The sequence below is a fragment of the Helianthus annuus genome, chromosome 2, assembly GCF_002127325.2.
Source record: "Helianthus annuus cultivar XRQ/B chromosome 2, HanXRQr2.0-SUNRISE, whole genome shotgun sequence".
NCBI lineage: Eukaryota > Viridiplantae > Streptophyta > Magnoliopsida > Asterales > Asteraceae > Helianthus > Helianthus annuus.
This window is the reverse complement of record NC_035434.2, coordinates 113769256-113790908: the sequence shown is the minus strand read 5'-3', so window position 1 is coordinate 113790908 and position 21653 is coordinate 113769256. Positions and strand designations below refer to the sequence as shown.

Here is a 21653-nt window from a genome sequence, read left to right as displayed (position 1 = left end):
TATTTGACTGATTACGATGTTTATATATGATATTTAATGAGTTGGTAAATTTAAACCTTGGTAAAAATTATGTTAGCAACGATAAGATGAACGCTTATCACGTAACGATTAAAATGCGAAACGAACGTCGGTGACCACCCGATCAGTGTTAAAATCCTAAAAATAGTCTGTTATGATTAGAATAATAATTTTAATCATATTCATGAGGAAAAATAAATTAAAACGCTAAGAAACTCTATTTTTCGAGTTTGAGCGCGTATCGCGCGATACTGCGTACATTAGACAAAATACCGTCAACGCAGCCAGTCAAGGCAACTGGTAATTATTTCAGTAATAAGTTTGTGTGATTATTTTTATAGAATGATAAAAATAATTTAAAATGCAATAAAACGGGATTAAAATGCTAAATAAAATACCCGGTATCCAGTAAAATACCTGTTTTTACACTATAATACGTATATGTGTATATATATGTGTGTTGATGCGTGTAGTGTGTGAGAAGGGTGAACGTTGGCGGCTAGGGGAGGTGCCACCTCTTCTTGGAATTGTGATTTATTTCCAAGTGGATCATAGTGTCTTGAGCCTAATCATTAAACCTTCTAAAACACTCCATTTTATCAAATTAACATCTAAAATTCACTCTCTCTCCCTCTCAATGTAAAGCTCGGCCAAACACCCCTAACACACACAATCAAAATTTTCAAACTATGTCTTGAAGAATCAAAGGCATTCCAAGGTGATTCCAAGCTAATATGGATGTTTAGAGGTGATTTCAAGAAGATCCAAGCAAGAACAAAGCCTCATATCACCATCTTTTTCAAAAACCCACTAAGAAATCTTGAAGGTATAAACTTATTTTCAAAACCACATTCTTGATTTTTAGTGATGATAGAGATGTTGGAAGGTTTCTCTTGAACTTGGAATTAATCACAAACTTGAAACTAACAATGAATGAGATTTTAAACAAAGTAAAAATGAGTGTGTATAAGTATGTATGTATGGCTGAAAATTTGTATGAGTATGTGTATTTAGTTGTGTTTTGATTTTGTTGAATGATTCTTGATTGATTTGATTTGATTCTTGAAAGATGGATTACATGCATGGGTTAAAAAAATGTCATAAAAGGGTCTTGTGATAAGAAGATGAATATGATAAAAGTGAACTTTTGGAAGTTCATATATGTATGTATATGTGTCGTGTGTATATATATATTTATGCATGTGTGTAAGTTCTTGTCACATATTTATAAATGAACGAATGTTTGCATTTATGTAAAAATGATTAGATGTTAATGGAATGGACATGTTTTGATTTATATGAACATGAAATGAATATGTCTTTGATGCATTTAAGATCATGTAGGATGATGGTTTTATGATATGGGTGCATTAGATGCACATACTTAGACATGCATGATGATATGTGATCATAAAAGGATGATTTGAGTATGATTTTATAAAAATCAGTTTTAATCAGATTATAAACACTAAAATAAAGATATTTGAAAGTGTTTAGTGGCATATAACTTTGTCATAATGTTTACTAGCTTTGCATGTTGTACTTGGTGCATTAGAAGTTGTAAAATACGTGAAATCGCATGATTTATGTGACTTATACAAAAACTGCACTAATCTGATTATAACCATTATTTTAATCAGTAAATAACATGTATTATGTTAAAATATCAAGTCGCTTCGAGTTGGGATGATTATAGTAATGTTTAACGCAAAACTATGCGTTAAAACAGTAAAAAATCGGCTTTTCGAATGATTTTTATAAAACTGATTTAGATCAGTAAGTAAACTAATTTTTTTTAGTTTAAAATAAGTATTTTAACTAATTTTAAGTTTACTTGGTGTTTGGTTAGTCATACGTGACTTCCGACGCCCGAAAACGTTACCGAATCGCTAAAATGCACATTTTTCAATGAACACTAGTATGGGTAAATTTTGGATGAACCTTATGTGTTAAGATGTGTTATGTGATTTAAACATGTGAATGTGAAAATATGTTAAGTTTTAACATGATATTGGAAATTTAGATTATGCATGTATACTTGTGCGTTTTGTGCGGTAGAAACTGTAAAAATCGCGTTAAATGTGTAACTTGTTTGTCGAGCATGAAATTTGAATACATATGAGATATTCTATGTATACTTGCCTTAAAAATGACAAACTATATAAGTTAATGAGATTACGCGTGTTTTGATATTAATTTACGTGAACGTTTATGTATATATATTACGACGCGTAAATCGTAGATATATTACGTATAAACGGGAGTGTTAATGGATTTACATGATAACGGTCACCAATAAAATCGTTCAAGTCGCAAAATCTTAAATATATATATATATATATATGAACTCATATATATATATATATATATATATATATATATATATATATATATATATATATATATATATATATATATATTAACGTGCCAACATAATAAAAATGACGATTTTTCGAGAAAATCTCAAAGTTATGTGAAAACTCTAAGAAAACAGAGAAACAAAGGATTTTGTGATATATTGATTTATAAATCGTTCCTACATATAATAGGATGTGTAGAAATCAAACTGTGGGATTGCACTATTTAAAAATACACACCTAAAGGTGAGTGTCACTAAACCCCTCTTTTACTGCTTTGTATATGTTTTGGGGGTAGAACACGCCAATAAAAGGGTTTAATAATGTGTTTGGATTAAAACATACCTTTTAATATAAATTATATATTTTCGCTGAAAATATATGGAGTTTGATAAATTATACGTTTCGAGATAAAACGTTTTTGACGAATATATGTTTTCGGGGGAAAACAATGGTGTGGTTGGAACGAATATTGCTTGGTCTCAAGAGAGTAAGTAACAACATAGGCCTACATTTCGGTGGGGATTTCAGGGGATTTGTACAACACCGTATATTAAATTTGTCATATTAGTAGGATATATATATATATATATATATATATATATATATATATATATATATATATATATATATATATATATATATATATATATATATATATATATATATATATATATATATATATATATATATATATATATATATATATATATATATTGTATGTGAGGCAGACATCATATATGGTCTCAATATGGACCCTGCGCCAATGATGTCGTTTAATCGATTAAGTGATTGCACACGATGAATTGTTGGTAGATTTATCGGGTTGACAACCCCGTCGTGACCGGTCGCCCCGTGTCAAGTCAAACGACGAATTTAAATTCTGGTTATTGTCTAGCATTGATTATCCCTGCATGGTAAATATATAGTTCTTATTGTCTAGCTAACATACGAGTCTGAACGTCGACACTATGAATTTAATATACAAAACTTGGGAAAATGCCTTAATGTCGGGTTTTTGAACTTACGACAGATGACCCATGGATTTTATTAAGGAAGTAAAATGGACTTTCTAACATTTATATGGATGTTTTACAATAAATACATAATCAGAAAGTTTTCCTTAGAATCAAATTGTTTAAATTTGAATATGTGAACTCACCTTCCTTTGTGTTGACACTTGATTTTAAACGTGTTCTACAGGTACTTGAGTTCGGCTTCGGGAATTATGGCGCATCTTGTGTTCGTCGATGCATGTTTTGTCACTTAAAATGTTGGACTGACTTTTAAACTTTCTGGGACTAATGTAATAAGATCCGTGAGGATCAAAGACTACTTTATCATGTCATGGTTATGACGCGTTTTGGGGCATTAAATTTAAAATCTATGTTTTAAATAAGTAATATTGTCCAACAATTTAATGCATCGAACATCATGATAGAAATGGGCAACAACTTCTATCACCACTACGTTTTATATTCCGCTGCGACGTTTTTGGGGTGTGACAGTTAGTATCTTATTTTCTGTTAATCACTGAAACACAATTCATACCGAAAACATATCTTATGACCTCTGTTAGTAACTTAAAACCCAGTTTGATGTGATACTGCATGAAGTTCTATATGTATAAAGTTTGAGCTTAAAACACAATGCATACTGAATGATACCTTATGACCACTATTAATAACTTAAAATACAGGTTGATGTGAGGCTACATGATACCACTATTGTGTACTTAAAACACACTTCACCATCATGATAAATTATTTCCTCTGTTAATAACTGGTATACGTAAACAAAACCTAGATCACAAATGGATAATCTATGCTGGTACATCAATTTAAAACACAATCTGATGAAAATGTTTATCATGCAGCATGATGCTTTGTTAGTGTATTTGGAAACTGTTGGGCATCCAGTGGGCAGCAAGATCAATCAAGTTGAGCCGGTGAAATTGGATATGGCATGGCGTACAAAGCATAATGTAATCGACTGTGGCATTTTCTTGATGCGCCATATGGAAACGTACAAGGGCGTGACTGGAAAAGCTTGGGTATGCGGATTCTCAAACGAGTGCACTGATGCGGGTGAGATAACGTATAAGCAGCGCAAAGAAATTGATGATCTTAGACATAAGTACATTGCGAAGATGCTTCTAAGTAACACAAACACGTACAAAAGTTTTGTTGAAGCTGACGTTGCTAGATATAAAAAGTTGTCGGACGATGAAAAAAAGAGGCTTGAAGCGGCAGCCTTTGACGCAATCAAGGGAAGATTGGACAACTGAATTAAGATGGCATGTCTTAAAAAAACAATAATAACATTTCGTTGGTGGTGGTTTGTTGAAGTAATATGGGATGTGTTTCAAAAACAATTTTAACATTTCGTTGGTGGTGTTATTTTGAATTGTATATCTTAAAATATGTTCGGTTATGTTTTTTTTTGAGTTTCCTAGCGATAAAAATGTCATCTAGAACAGTTTGTACCTGTTTAACGTTGCGAATTTATGTCGATGATGTTAGTTTGTTTGGATCCACCAAAAAAATACAATTTGTAAAAAATGTATAACATCTTAAAACACAAACAATAAAAGCTGTAAACGTAAACTGTATACCAAATTAACTAGTACAAGGGATATGTAAAATATGTAATAGACCTTAAAACACAACATGAATCCTGTAGAGTATAAGACCAGGTTTACATGGCATCACAATTACATAAAAAGGGTGGTATTATAATGTGTGTGATAAGTAAAACACATTACCATATCCTTCAAACCTCCAAGCCCCCGTACAATGAATACAACAGATAAAACATAGGCACCTTAAAACACAACATGAATCCTGTATATTATAAGACCAGGTTTACATGGCATCACAATTACATAAAAAGGGTGGTATTATAATGTGTGTGATAAGTAAAACACATTACCACATCCTTCAAAACCCCAACCCCCCATACAATGAATACAGCAGATAAAACGCTGGGAGCAGTTTAGAAAAACAAAGTTACACCTCAAACAAAAATAACAAGAACACATAAGATCTTAACAAAATGTTCAACCCAACCAGTTTTAAAATCAACAAATTAAATTCCAATCAAACACATAGGAAACTTGAAACACAAAAGTGAAAGTTCAACGAAACATTTAATTTTGTATAAAAAAGGAACTACTCTGCCATGTCTTCGTCATCCAGATCCGTATTATTTCTCGATGTGTAAAACACATCAACATAGTTGGAACTAGGACCATCACCTTCAATAATTATAGCAGCATCATCTTCAACGATTGTAGCAGCATTACCTTCAGCATTCCGCGAAGTGCCTGCCTCAGGCACGGCCACGGTGTATTTCCAACACGTTTGATTGTTATGACCATATTTTTTACATATTGAACATTACCGCCGTTTACTTCCAGACTGACTTATGACTCGCTCCTTTTGAGATTTGAGGCGTTTATGAGAACCGCAACCCTTGAACCTGGTACCAACCGGAACACGGATAGTGGTTGTGCTCACTGGAGCAACCCCCAGCAGTTCAGTAAATTGATTACGTCGTGTCTTGCGAGGTGCATTTATCTGAGCCTCGTCGGCGACTGACATAAACTGCTTGATATGTTCACGAAAAGTACACAACTGATCAAATTTTGAAATCAACTTGTTCAAGACATACTCAGTTGCATGACTAATCTCACGAACACAATAATTGACGTCCTAACTATGATCTGGATCACCGCCATCCGTAAGAATGGACCATGGGGAACTATTTGGAACAGCTTCATGCGTCCATCGCCTCAATATATATTGTTTCAGAAACTCCCTTACATCAAGAATCCTTAACACACAAAAAATGTGACTGCACAACAATCCAAACTGCTCAAACCTGTTGCAGTTACATTTAACAGTTACATCCTACATCCTGCTCATGTATCATAACCTGTAACATTGCATATCTAAAAAACACAGTGTATAAATCAGATGGCTACTTAAAATAGCAAAATAATGTAGAAATAACATAAAACACAATATCACCTCAAAGAACGCAAAGCATAGCTGATCGAGATCCTTAATAAAAAACTTAATGAAATCACCGACATGATCAAATCTGACACTAGTACAACGATGAATTGCATGTTGAATCTCAAGTTGAATGTCAAAAAATATAGTTCTGGTATATATCTGAACTGCTTGCTTCTCGATAACAAAATCACTCCACGGCTCAGGGTTGGTGTATATGTCATGATCGTTTTTTCGATGCTCATGTCTTTGTGCTTCGATAGCTGTGTCGAAGTGGCTAAGAAATTCAACCAAAGTGCACTTTGGATTGCTAATCTTGCCAAAAAAGTGATTCTCGCTTTCGGATCTAGATGAGGTCCGCATAAGTCCAGACATTTCTTCTTTACGATAATAAGCTGGAATCCATGATTCACGGAGCCCGTATATATACGTTAACCATTCATGGTCAGTTAATCCAAAATCATTTAAGATAGCTGCCCATTAAGTCTCAAACGCTTCGGGCAATAAAGAATCAGTCCAAAAAACTGCAGACATTCTTTTCCTGAAATCGGTATTTGAACATAGGGTAGCCCAGACCTAAGCAACATTTTAGCGTGTATGTTAAAAAAAGTAAAACACAGGAAAAAAACACTAACATAAAAAAACAGACCTTTGTAGTAAGTCTATCCATGACGTGCCACATACATAACCGATGCCTCAACGCAGGCCAAACATCCGCTATAGCCTTTTTCATCACAGGGTCTTGGTCAGTAAAGATCACGGGAGGCGCGTACCCATATGCGTCCTCGATCACCTTAAGTAACCAACTATACGTCTCTGCCATTTCAGAATCAAGAATTGCAGCACCAAGCGTGACGTTCCTGTTGTGATTATCAATCCCAGTGAAAGGGACAAACATCATGTTATACCTACAAAAAAAATAATCAGTGAATCACAAAATATCATAATGTATGTATAACACAGCAGGGCTAAAACACAATGCATATAGAAAAAATCAATCCCGTCATTACTTGTTCCACTTGTAGGTAGCATCAAATATACAACGTCTCCAAACATATAAAAATTCCTCTTCATCTCCTCGTCAACCCAGAAAATACACTTCAACACACTTTCGTCCGTCGTTTGATATTCACAAGAAAAGTTTGGTAAAAACTCTTTTTTCCTCATTAGTCGCTTGACAAACATTTCAGCATCAAACTCTCCGATGAACAGATTTAATTCTTTTTTGAAATTTTTGAAATCAACTTTGATTGCACCAACTTTGTCGAACCCGCCACACACTTCCTTCATAATATTAAATGCTCGAACAGGACCAATGTTAAGATTTGACATCTTCTTTATCATGTGACAATCCGAGATTTCAAGTTCTTTCCTCGATGACTTACCATTTGTTTTGAAATTCTGTTTGGACTATTTGTCTGATGTCATGTAATGTGTGATTGCTTGAAGGAATAGAGTATTCTGGTGGTTAGTTGATTAATGTGTAATGTTAAAGGTTAGTGGGTAATAAAAACAATTGACAAGTCTACTCGACGAACAGGGGAGTTTCGTCGTCAACCCTTATTGACGAAAGACTGATCTTTCGTCATCACTTGATTTTTCGCCGGCCCAATTTCTGTTGAAGCCCAAGAGAGGCCCAATGTTCTGTTGACTATATAACCATGCATAAGGTTTGCGAAACACCTCCTTAGCAAACCCTAACCCCCGACGGCAGACTCTCCCCTCTCGAGGCTCCCACTTCGATTCTAGCACCTTTCCAGCATCTCATAATCTGCATCTCATAATCTGGTTAGTATGTCTACCTTGTTTGATTTGCATTCTTTAGTGGGCTAAGTTATGAATATATGTGTTAATTGTTATCGTTATGTGCATGAAATTAAAGGGTGATCTTCCTGTATTGTTGTATGCTTTTCGTTATAGTGGAATTGCTTTGATTTCTGTACATCATGATAGTGCTATAGAACTTTATATAAAAGAAATGGCCAATGACTTAGGCCGATGATCACAAACAGTGGTAATAATGTGAATATTTGAATGATGATGTTGATGGATAGTCAAAGGTATTAATATTATGTGTGTTAGTCAATGCTATGATGATTACAAAACCATTCCGGCGGTTGTTGATGATGTGAGTATTATGATATTAGCGATGAAATTGGTTCGATTAAGGCCGATAAGATAAGGATAATGAGGCTAATTATGAATCAGTGACTAGAATAGATTACTATGAATTACCTGTTGGTGCATGCATCTGTCGACTTCGTCTTGTATCGAGTCTTGTACTAGATTGTTAGATCAGGGCATGTTGTTCGAGAAATATCAGATTTTAGTGTAATTATGGCTGATTCCGCTTGAACATGCTGATTCCGCTTGAAATGACAAGTGACTGTTTCAAGCGAAATCACACTTAATTGATTCCGCTTGAAATGTTTCCTGTCACTTTCAAGCGGAACCTCATGCTTATATATAGGGTCTCGAGCGGAATCATATGTAACGGTTGTGAATTCGGATACCGAGGTGCTGCCGGTTTATCCTGTGATTGTACTCATTGTTATATCAATCAGAAAGTGGTTTAAAGTGATTTGCAAGCTGTTTCGAAGTCTATTTCTTAGTTTTCGCCTCTGAAATAGATAAAAACTCCTCTGATCAACTCGTTCGGGTCTGAAAACGATCCTACAAGTGGTATCAGAGCTCAGGAGGAGGAGTTCTTTCCGATTCAGCTTAAAATTTCTGTTTTCTACACCTTCTTTACAAAATTAACAAGTTTTTACGGTTAAAATCGGCTAAATTTCTTACATATTGTGTAAAACAGTGTTTTAACAAACCCTTAAAAGTTTCAGACCAAAATTCCGGTTTAAAAGTGGTAAAAATGGACTGAATAGGTGATTCCGCTTGAACGAGTATCTTCTGATTCCGCTCCAAAATTGTTTTTCCGCTTGAGATTTTCAAGCGAAATCAGAGATTCCGCTTGAAATAGCCTGATTCCGCTCCAAAATTGCTATTCCGCTTGAAATTTCAAGCGAAATCTGTTATTCCGCTCCAAATTGCCTGATTCCGCTCCAAAGTTGATATTCCGCTTGAAATTGTTAGTTGGGTATTCTGCTTGAAAACGTTATTTCAGGGTATTCCGCTTGAGAGTGTATTCCGCTTGAACTTGATTTCGCTTGAAAAGTGTTGTTTTTACAAAAACGTGTTGCCGAATCATGGAAGAAGAGTTCTATAACGCGTTTGCTACATCTTCGACTACTCCGTCTGCCATTGCTCAAAACATGAACTTAGAAAACGAAATCGGAACTTTGCAAAAATTGTTTTGAGAACTGGGTTCAGGCAAACCATCTGAGAGCTTGGGAAAGTATTGAAACAAAGTATGTTAGACCACTGAGTGCTTTGAAAGTTGATAAAATCATTTCAGAATTCACAGAACAAGAAAGAGACAATTATAAAGGAGAGAAAATGATGATTAGTCTTCTACAACAAGCTGTCAAAGAAGACATCTTTATTTTGCTTCAGCATGATGGGAGTGCGTTTTCGATCTGGGAAGCACTTAAGAATAAATTCGAAGGAAGCACAGAAATGCTTAAGAGTAAAGCATCATTGCTGAAAAAGGAGTTTGAGTTGTTTACTAGTATGCCTGGGGAAACTACAAAGACTCTCATTGAGAGATATTGTCATCTTGTGCGTACCATGTCTGAGTTGAAAATTACTAAAACTCTAGCAGAATGGGTTGAAAAGCTGGCTGACGCTTTACCGCAAAAAGAATGGGGTACTTATCTCATGATCTTAAAGAATTCTGGAGAGTTTAGCAGATTGTTAATCGGACAGTTCATTGAAAAACTTGAGGCACAAGATCTTGAACAGCAGAAGATTGCAAGAATGAACAGCTCAAGTCATCAACAAGATATCAAACTGTACTACAAAGGAAATGTTCAAACTGTTGAAGCTAGTCCAAAGATCCAAACTGCATTTAGTGCAAGAAAAATTCATCTGGATCATTCAATCAAAGTTCAATCAATACTAGTGGATTTTCAAATGTAAATCCTCCAAGTGTTCAAAGTGAAAATGTTGGTAATGGACATATGATTCAGTGTAATGTGGCTTTGCATCTTCAAAATGGACAGAATTTTTCAGAAGAAGTTGTGAAAAGTCATATGGCATTGCTGGTTACTGCGTTGGAATCTTATGAAGGATTGATTGTTGGAAGAATTGGCAATCCGATGCTAACAAAGGAAGATTACGACCAGATTGATGTAGAAGAATTGGAGCTTATGGATATAAAATGGGCTTTAGCAAGTGTTCTGAGAAGAGCTGAAAAGTTCAAAATGATTACAGGAAGAAATGACTTTTTGGATGCTCATCTTTCAGCTTTAGGTTTTGATAAATCTAAAGTTACTTGTTTTAAATGCAGGGAGAAAGGTAACTTCAAAAGAGAGTGCAAAAATCAAGAGTCTAGTGGAGCAAAGAATCCTTTTGGAAAAGATGATTACTATCGAAAGGCTATATATCAACAAATCACCAATCAACCGCATCAACAAAAGGATTCACAAACTGCACATGGAAAAATGATCGAAGATGCAAATAAGAAAGCTTATTATGGCCTTATTGATCAAGATGATGAGAAAGTGGCTCCAGGTTTTAGCTAGGACAAGTACATTCCAGCCGATACCAATCTTAAATCTTTAATTGCTCAGATTGTTCAAAAGCCAGAGTTGATGAAGGAATGGATAGCTGTGTTATCTGATGAAGAGAAAAGTCAAGATGAAGAATCTGTTTCTTCAGAAAACAGTTCAATAGAAGGCAGTGATGATGATGAAGAAATTGAACAGATAAATGTTGGAAAAACTCATTTATCTTCTGACAGTTTTGAATTTTATTTTGCAGATAAACTGAAGAAACTCAAAGAGAGAAAAGCTGCAAAAGAAATGAAAGAAGTCAAGGTGATTGAGAAGATAGTTGAAGTGGAAAAGATAGTGGAAGTTGAGAAAATTGTGGAGGTTGAAAAGATTGTTGAAGTCACAAAACCTTGTCTTACATGTTTGGAACCTTGCAAACAATGTGAAGAAAAAAACAAGAGGTTCAGTGAATCAGAAAATTTGAAAGAAAAGTTGTTGTTTGATATTGTGACACCCCAGGAAAATCAGTGAACAATACAGTTTACCTAGCTTCCTCAGTGAGTGCATACCAAATTTCGGGACGAAATTTCCAATTAGTTGGGGATAATGTGACAACTCGGACTTTAGACCCACTTTGTGCAACGTATGTGAACATGTTATGAGTACGTGATGTGATTTAAATAAATGATATGTTATTATGTGCTACGTGTATTACGTATTTAATGAGTTGTTATTATTAAAATCGGATCACACAACACGCACGGCCCAAGGGCAGCCCGATCGAATGGGCCGGCCCACTCCCTCTTTGCGCAATTAACCTTAGGGACTTGGTTAGTTTTCTCATTTGTTACCAAAACCCTAACACACACAAGAAACCTAGCTCTCTTTTCTCCCTCTCATTCGCGAATCAAAGGCGGCCGTACCTCGGATCCCTTATCAAATCGGATCACCCTCGACCGATCGGTTAGTGTTTAAGTTGTATTGTTTTGATTGATTAAATGATTTCATGTTCAATGTTGCGAATTGGTTGTTAATCGGCTGAATTGATGTTTGTTAATTGGGTGATTGATAATACGATTTGATGATAACATGTTTGATAAAGCTTTGTTCGATCGGCCGGACCTGTTGGATCGGCCGGACTTAATTGTTAATCGATCGGATATTGTTATATAAATAAATCGGATATGCTTGTTAATCGGTCGGACAGGTTATATAATCGGGTTTGTTGTTGATGAAAATTGTTAATCGGCTATTGCATGAAATCGGTTAATAGGATCGGCCTTGTTATGTTTTGATTTGAATGATTAACCGGCCGGACATGCTTGATGATCGGCCGGACATGTTGATAATTCGGATATGCTCAACTAGGGTTCTTGATAAACATGTGAATTTTACTGGTTTGATCTTGTTGGTGTTAGCTTAATGGTTGGAATTTTGTTAATCGATAAAACGATAAGTATGGAAACCATTAATTAGTTGTAACCGATTGTATGAAACTGATCGCACAAAGTATGCTATTCACACGAGTCCCGATCCGGATGGACTGTTAAATCGGACGGATTAACAACCGCACGGATTGTTAATCCGGACGAACTGACCTATCACATGAATTCCGATCCGGACGAACTGTCAATCCGGACGGATTGCAAACCGGACGAATTGTCCATCCGCACGAACTAAACTGCCATCCGCAAACCATCCGCACGAGCTGACAGTCCGCACGGATTGTCAGTCCGCACGAACTGTCACCCGGATGAGTGTCACTCGCACGGACTGTCCACCCGGATGGACCAATGGCCATCCGCACGAATTACCCATCCATCCGCACGGACCGACTGTCCGCACGGATTGGCTATCCGCACGAGGTGCCATCCGGACGGATTGGTTACCACTCGCACGATTTGATTAGTTTTGTTTGGGCCATGACTTATGCTTGCAATATGTTATCTCCGTGTAACCCTACGTGCTATACGTGAATCGAACCTGACTTGAATAAATACATGATAGGACGTGATTGATCAATTACTTGCTACCTGTTCACTTGTGTATCTGCCGAGCAAACCCAGGTGAGTTCACACAGCCAAGGCATGGGATTCCCGGGTTGGGAATTGGGTTGGATATGATGAATGTGGATTGATTACTCGTACTTACGCATATACCAGACTATAGACCATCGTCCTCAGAATAGTCAGGACACGTTACGTAAAGCCTACGTAACCCAGTATATTTGCCATATGTCTCCCGGGTCGGGAAGGACACGTTACGTAAAGCCTACGTAACCCAATACCATTCACTGGCTTCCAGGTCGGAAGGCCACGCTGCGTAAAGCCTACGTAGCCCCCACGCGTACCACTGTCCTCGGGGAAGGGCACGTCACGTAAAGCCTACGTGACCCTGTACGTTTTCCTGTTCTCGGTAAAGAAGAACACATGGTCGGAAGTTAGTCTAGTAAGTACCGTTAATGAGAAGCCCTCATTAACCAGGATGAACATGGGAAGCCCCCACTAGCTACACTTATGCATGATAGAACCTTACTTTCTGTGAACTCGCTCAACTAGTTTGTTGATTATTTGCTGCATGCCTTGCAGGACCTTAGGTACTTTATGGAGCTTGCACAGGGAGGAGCAGGTCGTTGTGGGATTTGGATTCATGAACGTTATTCGAACTTATATTTATTTTGAGATTTCATACTATGCTTCCGCTACTTAAACGATGTTGGTTTTTGAAACATCAATCATGTCATGATGATTTACGTTATTTACTTTTATATTAAATGCTATGTTTGATATGATTGATGGCTTGATCCTGGTCAGTCACGCTCCCAAGCGGTGGCACTCCGCGGGTGGATTTTGGGGGTGTGACAGATTGGTATCAGAGCCATTGGTTATAGAGAACTTGGTTTTAATATGGGAAAACGTTTTTATTAAAACCGGACTATAACCAGAACAGTGCTCTCAACGATCCACAACGACGCTTCGCTCCACGTGCAAGGCTCAACTTCCTAGGTAATAAGGTTTATGTTTATTGCCTGTATGCTAGAATTGCTTAGAACGTTGCTCGCAATACGCTTAGATACACATGCTTTGATTACATGAGAACACCTATATGCCTACGCTTTTCTGTCATCGCCCTACTCGCGAACCATTCATACTTATGCTACCTTTACTGTTCGATCATGTCTGGACGTGTTGACATGACACAAGCCCAGTTGACGGCTCTCATTAACGAACAAGTCGCTGCGGCGCTTGCAGCCGCACCAGCAGGAGGTATAACCTGCTATTCCAACCCTATCCTAGGACGTTAGATCCTACTCTCGTGACCCAACTCTCGCGCTTAATCTTGACTCCTCTTTCTCGCGCAACGGGTCAGAACGCACAACAACCTGCCTGCACATTCAAGAACTCCATGGACTGTCGTCCAAGCACATTCAGTGGCACATAAGGAGCAGTGGGACTACTCCATTGGTTCGGGGAGCTCGAGTCAGTATTCGAGATGTGTGAATGCCCTGAGGCTCGCAGGGTCAAGTACGCCACTGGTACTTTGAAGGAATCACGCTAACCTGGTGGAACGCGCAAGTACAGATACTAGGGTTGGCAGCTGCTAACGCCACCCCTTGGAACGAATTCAAAGAACGCACTAAAAGGGAATACTACACGCGTGACGACATCCACAAGTTGGAAGTGGAGCCTTACCATTTGAAAATGACGGGGTCAGAAATTGAAGCTCATACGAAACGATAGAACGAATTGGCCATCTTGTGTCCAACCATGGTGGACCCTCCAAACAAGCGTATCGAATTGTACCTCAAGGGTCTAGCCTCAGAGATTCAGAGCCATGCTACATCGGCTAACCTCGACAAAAAAATCCAAGACATTCAGTGTCTTGCTCATCGCCTCACCGATCAGGCAGTGGATCAGAATAAACTGCCTAAGCACGTCAGCGCTACTGCTACAGTCACTCCTTCAGCTACTTCCGCAGCTCCTAGTGACAACCAGCGGAAATGGAATGGGTATTCCAGCAAGGGGTCGGCTACCGTTCAGTCTCAAGCACAGCATCAGCGCAAGAATAGTGAACATCAGAGCACAGCAGAAGCTAAGGATTCAGGAGTCCATGGCCTGCAAATCGGAATCGCCAGCAGCAGCAGTAGGCAGAAATCTTATGCAGTGAGAAGATTATTCGCATTCCTCGTTCGGGTCAGGAACCCCTAGAAGTTCAAGGCGACAAGAGTGGTGCAGTGGTTGGCATCATCTCTTTCTTGAAGGCTCAGAAATGTTTACGAAGGAGGCACGCTGCCATTCTGGCACTTGTTACTGACGCCGCAGCAAAGGAAAAGAAGTTGGAAGACATTCCAGTTGTACGTGATTACCCTCAGGTGTTTCCTGAAGACTTACCTGGATTACCGCCTCACCGTCAGGTCGAATTTCAAATCGAGCTCGCTCCAGGAGCAGCACCCATAGCTCGCGCACCATATCGTTTAGCTCCATCAGAATTGGAGGAATTGTCAAAGCAACTGCAAGAACTCTTGGAAAAGGGTTTCATACGACCAAGCTCTTCGCCTTGGGGAGCTCCAGTACTTTTCGTGAAGAAGAAGGACGGTACGTTCAGGATGTGCATCGACTACCGTGAACTCAACAAGGTGACGGTAAAGAACCGTTATCCTCTTCCGCGCATAGACGACTTATTCGACCAGTTGCAAGGGTCGTGCTACTATTCGAAGGTAGATTTGAGGTCAGGGTACCATCAACTGAGAGTCCGGGATGAGGACGTCTCCAAGACAGCCTTCAGAACTCGTTACGGACACTACGAGTTTCTCGTCATGCCATTTGGGTTAACGAACGCGCCTGCAGTATTTATGGATCTGATGAACAGGGTGTGCAAACCCTATCTCGACAAGTTCGTCATTGTTTTCATCGACGACATCCTGATTTACTCCAAGAGTCAGGAGGAACACGAGCAGCATCTTCGTCTTATAATGGAACTCCTTCGGAAGGAACAGTTGTACGCCAAGCTTTCCAAATGCGACTTCTGGCTTCGTGAAGTCCACTTCTTAGGCCACGTAGTGAACAAGGATGGGATCCATGTCGATCCATCCAAGGTAGATTCGATCAGAAACTGGCCTGCACCGCGTACACCGACAGAAATACGACAATTCTTGGGTCTGGCAGGTTACTACAGACGGTTTATCAAGGATTTCTCGAAGATTGCACAACCACTTACACTACTGACACAGAAGGGTGTCACCTACCGTTGGGGCAACACGCAGGAAACTGCTTTTCAGTATCTAAAGGATAGGCTTTGCAGTGCACCTATTCTTTCATTGCCAGAGGGCACAGATGACTTCGTAGTATATTGTGACGCGTCAATACAAGGTCTGGGATGCGTATTGATGCAGCGGGATAAAGTGATTGCCTACGCCTCTCGTCAGCTAAAGGTTCATGAACGGAACTACACGACGCACGATTTAGAGCTGGGAGCTGTTGTTTTCGCGCTTAAGATATGGCGACACTACCTGTACGGTACCAGGTGCACGATTTACACCGATCACAGGAGTCTCGAGCATATCCTTAAGCAGAAGGACTTGAATATGCGTCAACGACGATGGGTCGAGTTACTTAACGATTACGAATGCGCTATCAAGTATCACCCAGGCAAAGCCAATGTTGTGGCTGATGCCCTTAGTCGAAAGGACACTTTACCACGGCGCGTGCGAGCGCTACAGCTTACAATTCAGTCTAGCCTTCCCGCTCAGATACGAGCTGCTCAGACAGAAGCACTGAAGCCCGAAAATGTCAAGGCTGAAGCCTTACGCGGCTCACGACAACAAATGGAACAGAAGGCAGACGGCGCCTACTATGTAACGGGCCGGATTTGGGTCCCTCTTTATGGCGGTCTACGCGAACTTGTAATGGATGAAGCTCACAAGTCTCGCTACTCAGTACATCCCGGGGCGGATAAGATGTATCACGACATCAAGACCACATACTGGTGGCCTAGTATGAAGGCCCACATCGCCACCTATGTCGGCAAATGTTTGACCTGTGCGAGGGTCAAGGTCGAATATCAGAAACCAGCTGGTCTACTACAGCAGCCCAGGATACCACAGTGGAAATGGGAAGAAATTTCCATGGATTTTGTTACGGGCTTACCAAGATCGCAGCGTGGAAACGATACTATATGGGTGATCGTAGATCGACTCACCAAGTCTGCACACTTCCTACCTATCAAGGAAACGGATAAGTTCTCCACTCTCGCAGACATCTATCTTAAGGAAGTTGTTTCAAGGCACGGGGTGCCCATCTCCATCATTTCGGATCGCGATGCACGATTCACGTCAGAGCTATGGCAAGCGATGCACAAATCATTCGGCTCACAGTTAGACATGAGCACGGCTTATCACCCTCAGACGGATGGGCAGTCTGAGCGAACGATCCAAACTCTCGAAGACATGCTTCGGGCATGTGTTATCGACTTCGGCAACGGCTGGGAAAAGCACCTCCCTTTGGTGGAGTTCTCTTATAATAATAGTTATCACACCAGCATTCAAGCCGCTCCGTTCGAGGCATTGTACGGGCGTAAATGCCGGTCACCTCTCTGTTGGGCAGAGGTCGGAGATAGTCAGATCACGGGTCCAGAGATTGTTGTGGACGCCACAGAAAAGATAGCACAGATACGACAACGCATGGCGGCAGCACGAGACCGTCAGAAAGCCTACGCGGACAAGCGTAGAAAGCCATTGGAATTTGAGGTCGGGGACCGGGTTTTATTGAAAGTCTCACCCTGGAAGGGTGTGGTTCGTTTTGGCAAACGGGGCAAACTAAATCCGCGGTACGTCGGACCATTCGAAATTATCGAAAAGATTGGCAAGGTAGCCTACAAGTTAAACCTACCAGCTGAACTCGGGGCAGTTCACAATGTCTTTCATCTATCGAACTTAAAGAAGTGCCTATCAGATGAAAACCTCATCATTCCTTTTAAGGAACTTACTATCGACGAGCGGTTGCAGTTCGTCGAGGAACCAGTGGAAATCACGGACCGGGATGTGAAGGTCCTTAAACACAAGAGAATCCCTCTTGTCCGAGTTCGTTGGAACTCCAAACGTGGCCCAGAGTACACCTGGGAACGCGAAGACAGGATGACAGAAAAGTACCCCCAGTTATTCGGGAACAAGGCAACCACTACTGAGGCTGAAGCTACTACTTCGGAATTTCGGGACGAAATTCCAGATCAACGGGGGGAGGATGTGACACCCCAGGAAAATCAGTGAACAATACAGTTTACCTAGCTTCCTCAGTGAGTGCATACCAAATTTCGGGACGAAATTTCCAATTAGTTGGGGATAATGTGACAACTCGGACTTTAGACCCACTTTGTGCAACGTATGTGAACATGTTATGAGTACGTGATGTGATTTAAATAAATGATATGTTATTATGTGCTACGTGTATTACGTATTTAATGAGTTGTTATTATTAAAATCGGATCACACAACACGCACGGCCCAAGGGCAGCCCGATCGAATGGGCCGGCCCACTCCCTCTTTGCGCAATTAACCTTAGGGACTTGGTTAGTTTTCTCATTTGTTACCAAAACCCTAACACACACAAGAAACCTAGCTCTCTTTTCTCCCTCTCATTCGCGAATCAAAGGCGGCCGTACCTCGGATCCCTTATCAAATCGGATCACCCTCGACCGATCGGTTAGTGTTTAAGTTGTATTGTTTTGATTGATTAAATGATTTCATGTTCAATGTTGCGAATTGGTTGTTAATCGGCTGAATTGATGTTTGTTAATTGGGTGATTGATAATACGATTTGATGATAACATGTTTGATAAAGCTTTGTTCGATCGGCCGGACCTGTTGGATCGGCCGGACTTAATTGTTAATCGATCGGATATTGTTATATAAATAAATCGGATATGCTTGTTAATCGGTCGGACAGGTTATATAATCGGGTTTGTTGTTGATGAAAATTGTTAATCGGCTATTGCATGAAATCGGTTAATAGGATCGGCCTTGTTATGTTTTGATTTGAATGATTAACCGGCCGGACATGCTTGATGATCGGCCGGACATGTTGATAATTCGGATATGCTCAACTAGGGTTCTTGATAAACATGTGAATTTTACTGGTTTGATCTTGTTGGTGTTAGCTTAATGGTTGGAATTTTGTTAATCGATAAAACGATAAGTATGGAAACCATTAATTAGTTGTAACCGATTGTATGAAACTGATCGCACAAAGTATGCTATTCACACGAGTCCCGATCCGGATGGACTGTTAAATCGGACGGATTAACAACCGCACGGATTGTTAATCCGGACGAACTGACCTATCACATGAATTCCGATCCGGACGAACTGTCAATCCGGACGGATTGCAAACCGGACGAATTGTCCATCCGCACGAACTAAACTGCCATCCGCAAACCATCCGCACGAGCTGACAGTCCGCACGGATTGTCAGTCCGCACGAACTGTCACCCGGATGAGTGTCACTCGCACGGACTGTCCACCCGGATGGACCAATGGCCATCCGCACGAATTACCCATCCATCCGCACGGACCGACTGTCCGCACGGATTGGCTATCCGCACGAGGTGCCATCCGGACGGATTGGTTACCACTCGCACGATTTGATTAGTTTTGTTTGGGCCATGACTTATGCTTGCAATATGTTATCTCCGTGTAACCCTACGTGCTATACGTGAATCGAACCTGACTTGAATAAATACATGATAGGACGTGATTGATCAATTACTTGCTACCTGTTCACTTGTGTATCTGCCGAGCAAACCCAGGTGAGTTCACACAGCCAAGGCATGGGATTCCCGGGTTGGGAATTGGGTTGGATATGATGAATGTGGATTGATTACTCGTACTTACGCATATACCAGACTATAGACCATCGTCCTCAGAATAGTCAGGACACGTTACGTAAAGCCTACGTAACCCAGTATATTTGCCATATGTCTCCCGGGTCGGGAAGGACACGTTACGTAAAGCCTACGTAACCCAATACCATTCACTGGCTTCCAGGTCGGAAGGCCACGCTGCGTAAAGCCTACGTAGCCCCCACGCGTACCACTGTCCTCGGGGAAGGGCACGTCACGTAAAGCCTACGTGACCCTGTACGTTTTCCTGTTCTCGGTAAAGAAGAACACATGGTCGGAAGTTAGTCTAGTAAGTACCGTTAATGAGAAGCCCTCATTAACCAGGATGAACATGGGAAGCCCCCACTAGCTACACTTATGCATGATAGAACCTTACTTTCTGTGAACTCGCTCAACTAGTTTGTTGATTATTTGCTGCATGCCTTGCAGGACCTTAGGTACTTTATGGAGCTTGCACAGGGAGGAGCAGGTCGTTGTGGGATTTGGATTCATGAACGTTATTCGAACTTATATTTATTTTGAGATTTCATACTATGCTTCCGCTACTTAAACGATGTTGGTTTTTGAAACATCAATCATGTCATGATGATTTACGTTATTTACTTTTATATTAAATGCTATGTTTGATATGATTGATGGCTTGATCCTGGTCAGTCACGCTCCCAAGCGGTGGCACTCCGCGGGTGGATTTTGGGGGTGTGACAGATATCAAGAATTTGAAAGAATCATATGATGTATTAAACAGAACGGTGAATAGTTTGCAGAAAACTAATTCTGAAAGAGAAAATGCTTTGAAGATGATGAATGCTACAATGATGTCGAAGCAGAAAGAGATAAATTTTTATATTGAAGAATGTGTGAAATGGAAGCAAGAGTTGGAAACTGAGAAAGCAGAAAATGAAAGAATCAAACGTTTACTGAGAAGTTATACAAGTTCTGATTATCTTATTGATCGTATCTATCCAACTGTTGCAGGTTTTGAAGCGTTTAAAGAAGATAAGAAGCCAAAGAAAAAGGATACTGGTAAGAAACAGAGTGTCTGTTATAATAAGTGTCCGCCTCCAATTTGGGAAGGGTACTCGCCTAGAAAACCGAATGAAGAACAAGTAAAAAAGGCAGTCAATATAAAGTTAGAGTCCGAGTTAACCGATGTATTACCAGACAACATTGACATCACATTTACAACGTCCGACACAGATTATTAGTCCGAACTAATAAAAGGAGTGGTCGATTAGGTGTTGGATAAGGACGAGGAGTCAGAGTCAAAGTCCGAGTCCGAAAGTTCGTGTTTGTCAGTCGGGAGTTCGAGTTCGTCTGGAAAAAGTTCAAAGTCGTCGGGAAAACGAGTGTATAGTAAAGAATTTTTGTTGTTAAAATCTAATTTGAATGATGAAACATTTGAAGTAGCATATACTTTGAATGATTCTGACAAATTATATTTTGATAAAGAATTTCCAATAAGAAGTGTTAGAATTGAAATGATTAAAAAGGTTTTCAAAATGACAGAAATTAAAATTTCTGAAATAAAGGATTTAAATTTCTGTTGGTGCACTAAATGTCTGTTTACTACGTCTGTATCGAGTCTTAGGTCTAGATAGGTTGAGCGGAGTCGGAAAACAGGAAATGAGATGTTAGAAGGTGATTTCGCTCATAATGACATGTGTGTCATTAGAAGCGAAATCAGTTAGTTAGTTAATTCTGCCCCTATGTGCTTAATAGGTTAATTTCGCTCCTAGGTAACTTGTTAATTTCGCCTGAAA

General features: G+C 39.7%; 1 protein-coding gene across 1 annotated transcript; it reads right to left on the bottom strand.

Moving 5' to 3' along the window:
• Positions 1-5545: 5545 nt before the first annotated feature.
• On the bottom strand, positions 5546-7723 carry LOC110894806 (protein FAR1-RELATED SEQUENCE 5-like). The gene is made up of 5 exons (XM_022142030.1): positions 7353-7723; positions 7076-7299; positions 6407-6864; positions 6284-6311; positions 5546-5700 (listed from the first exon to the last, which is right to left on the bottom strand). Exons 1-5 carry the CDS (start codon positions 7721-7723, stop codon positions 5546-5548), a joined length of 1236 nt encoding a protein of 411 aa, XP_021997722.1.
• Positions 7724-21653: the final 13930 nt, after the last annotated feature.

What these genes read in the sequence shown, in the direction of transcription:
- LOC110894806 (XM_022142030.1), bottom strand. Translation starts at nt 7,723, where the DNA reads ATGTCAAATCTTAACATTGGTCCTGTTCGAGCATTTAATATTATGAAG. An exon ending in CATTGTGTTTTAGCCCTGCT is followed by an intron (nt 7,300 to 7,352) that starts GTGTTATACATA and finishes TTTTTTTTGTAG; the next exon opens with GTATAACATGATGTTTGTCC. An exon ending in TGCGTTGAGGCATCGGTTAT is followed by an intron (nt 6,865 to 7,075) that starts GTATGTGGCACG and finishes CTTAATGGGCAG; the next exon opens with CTATCTTAAATGATTTTGGA.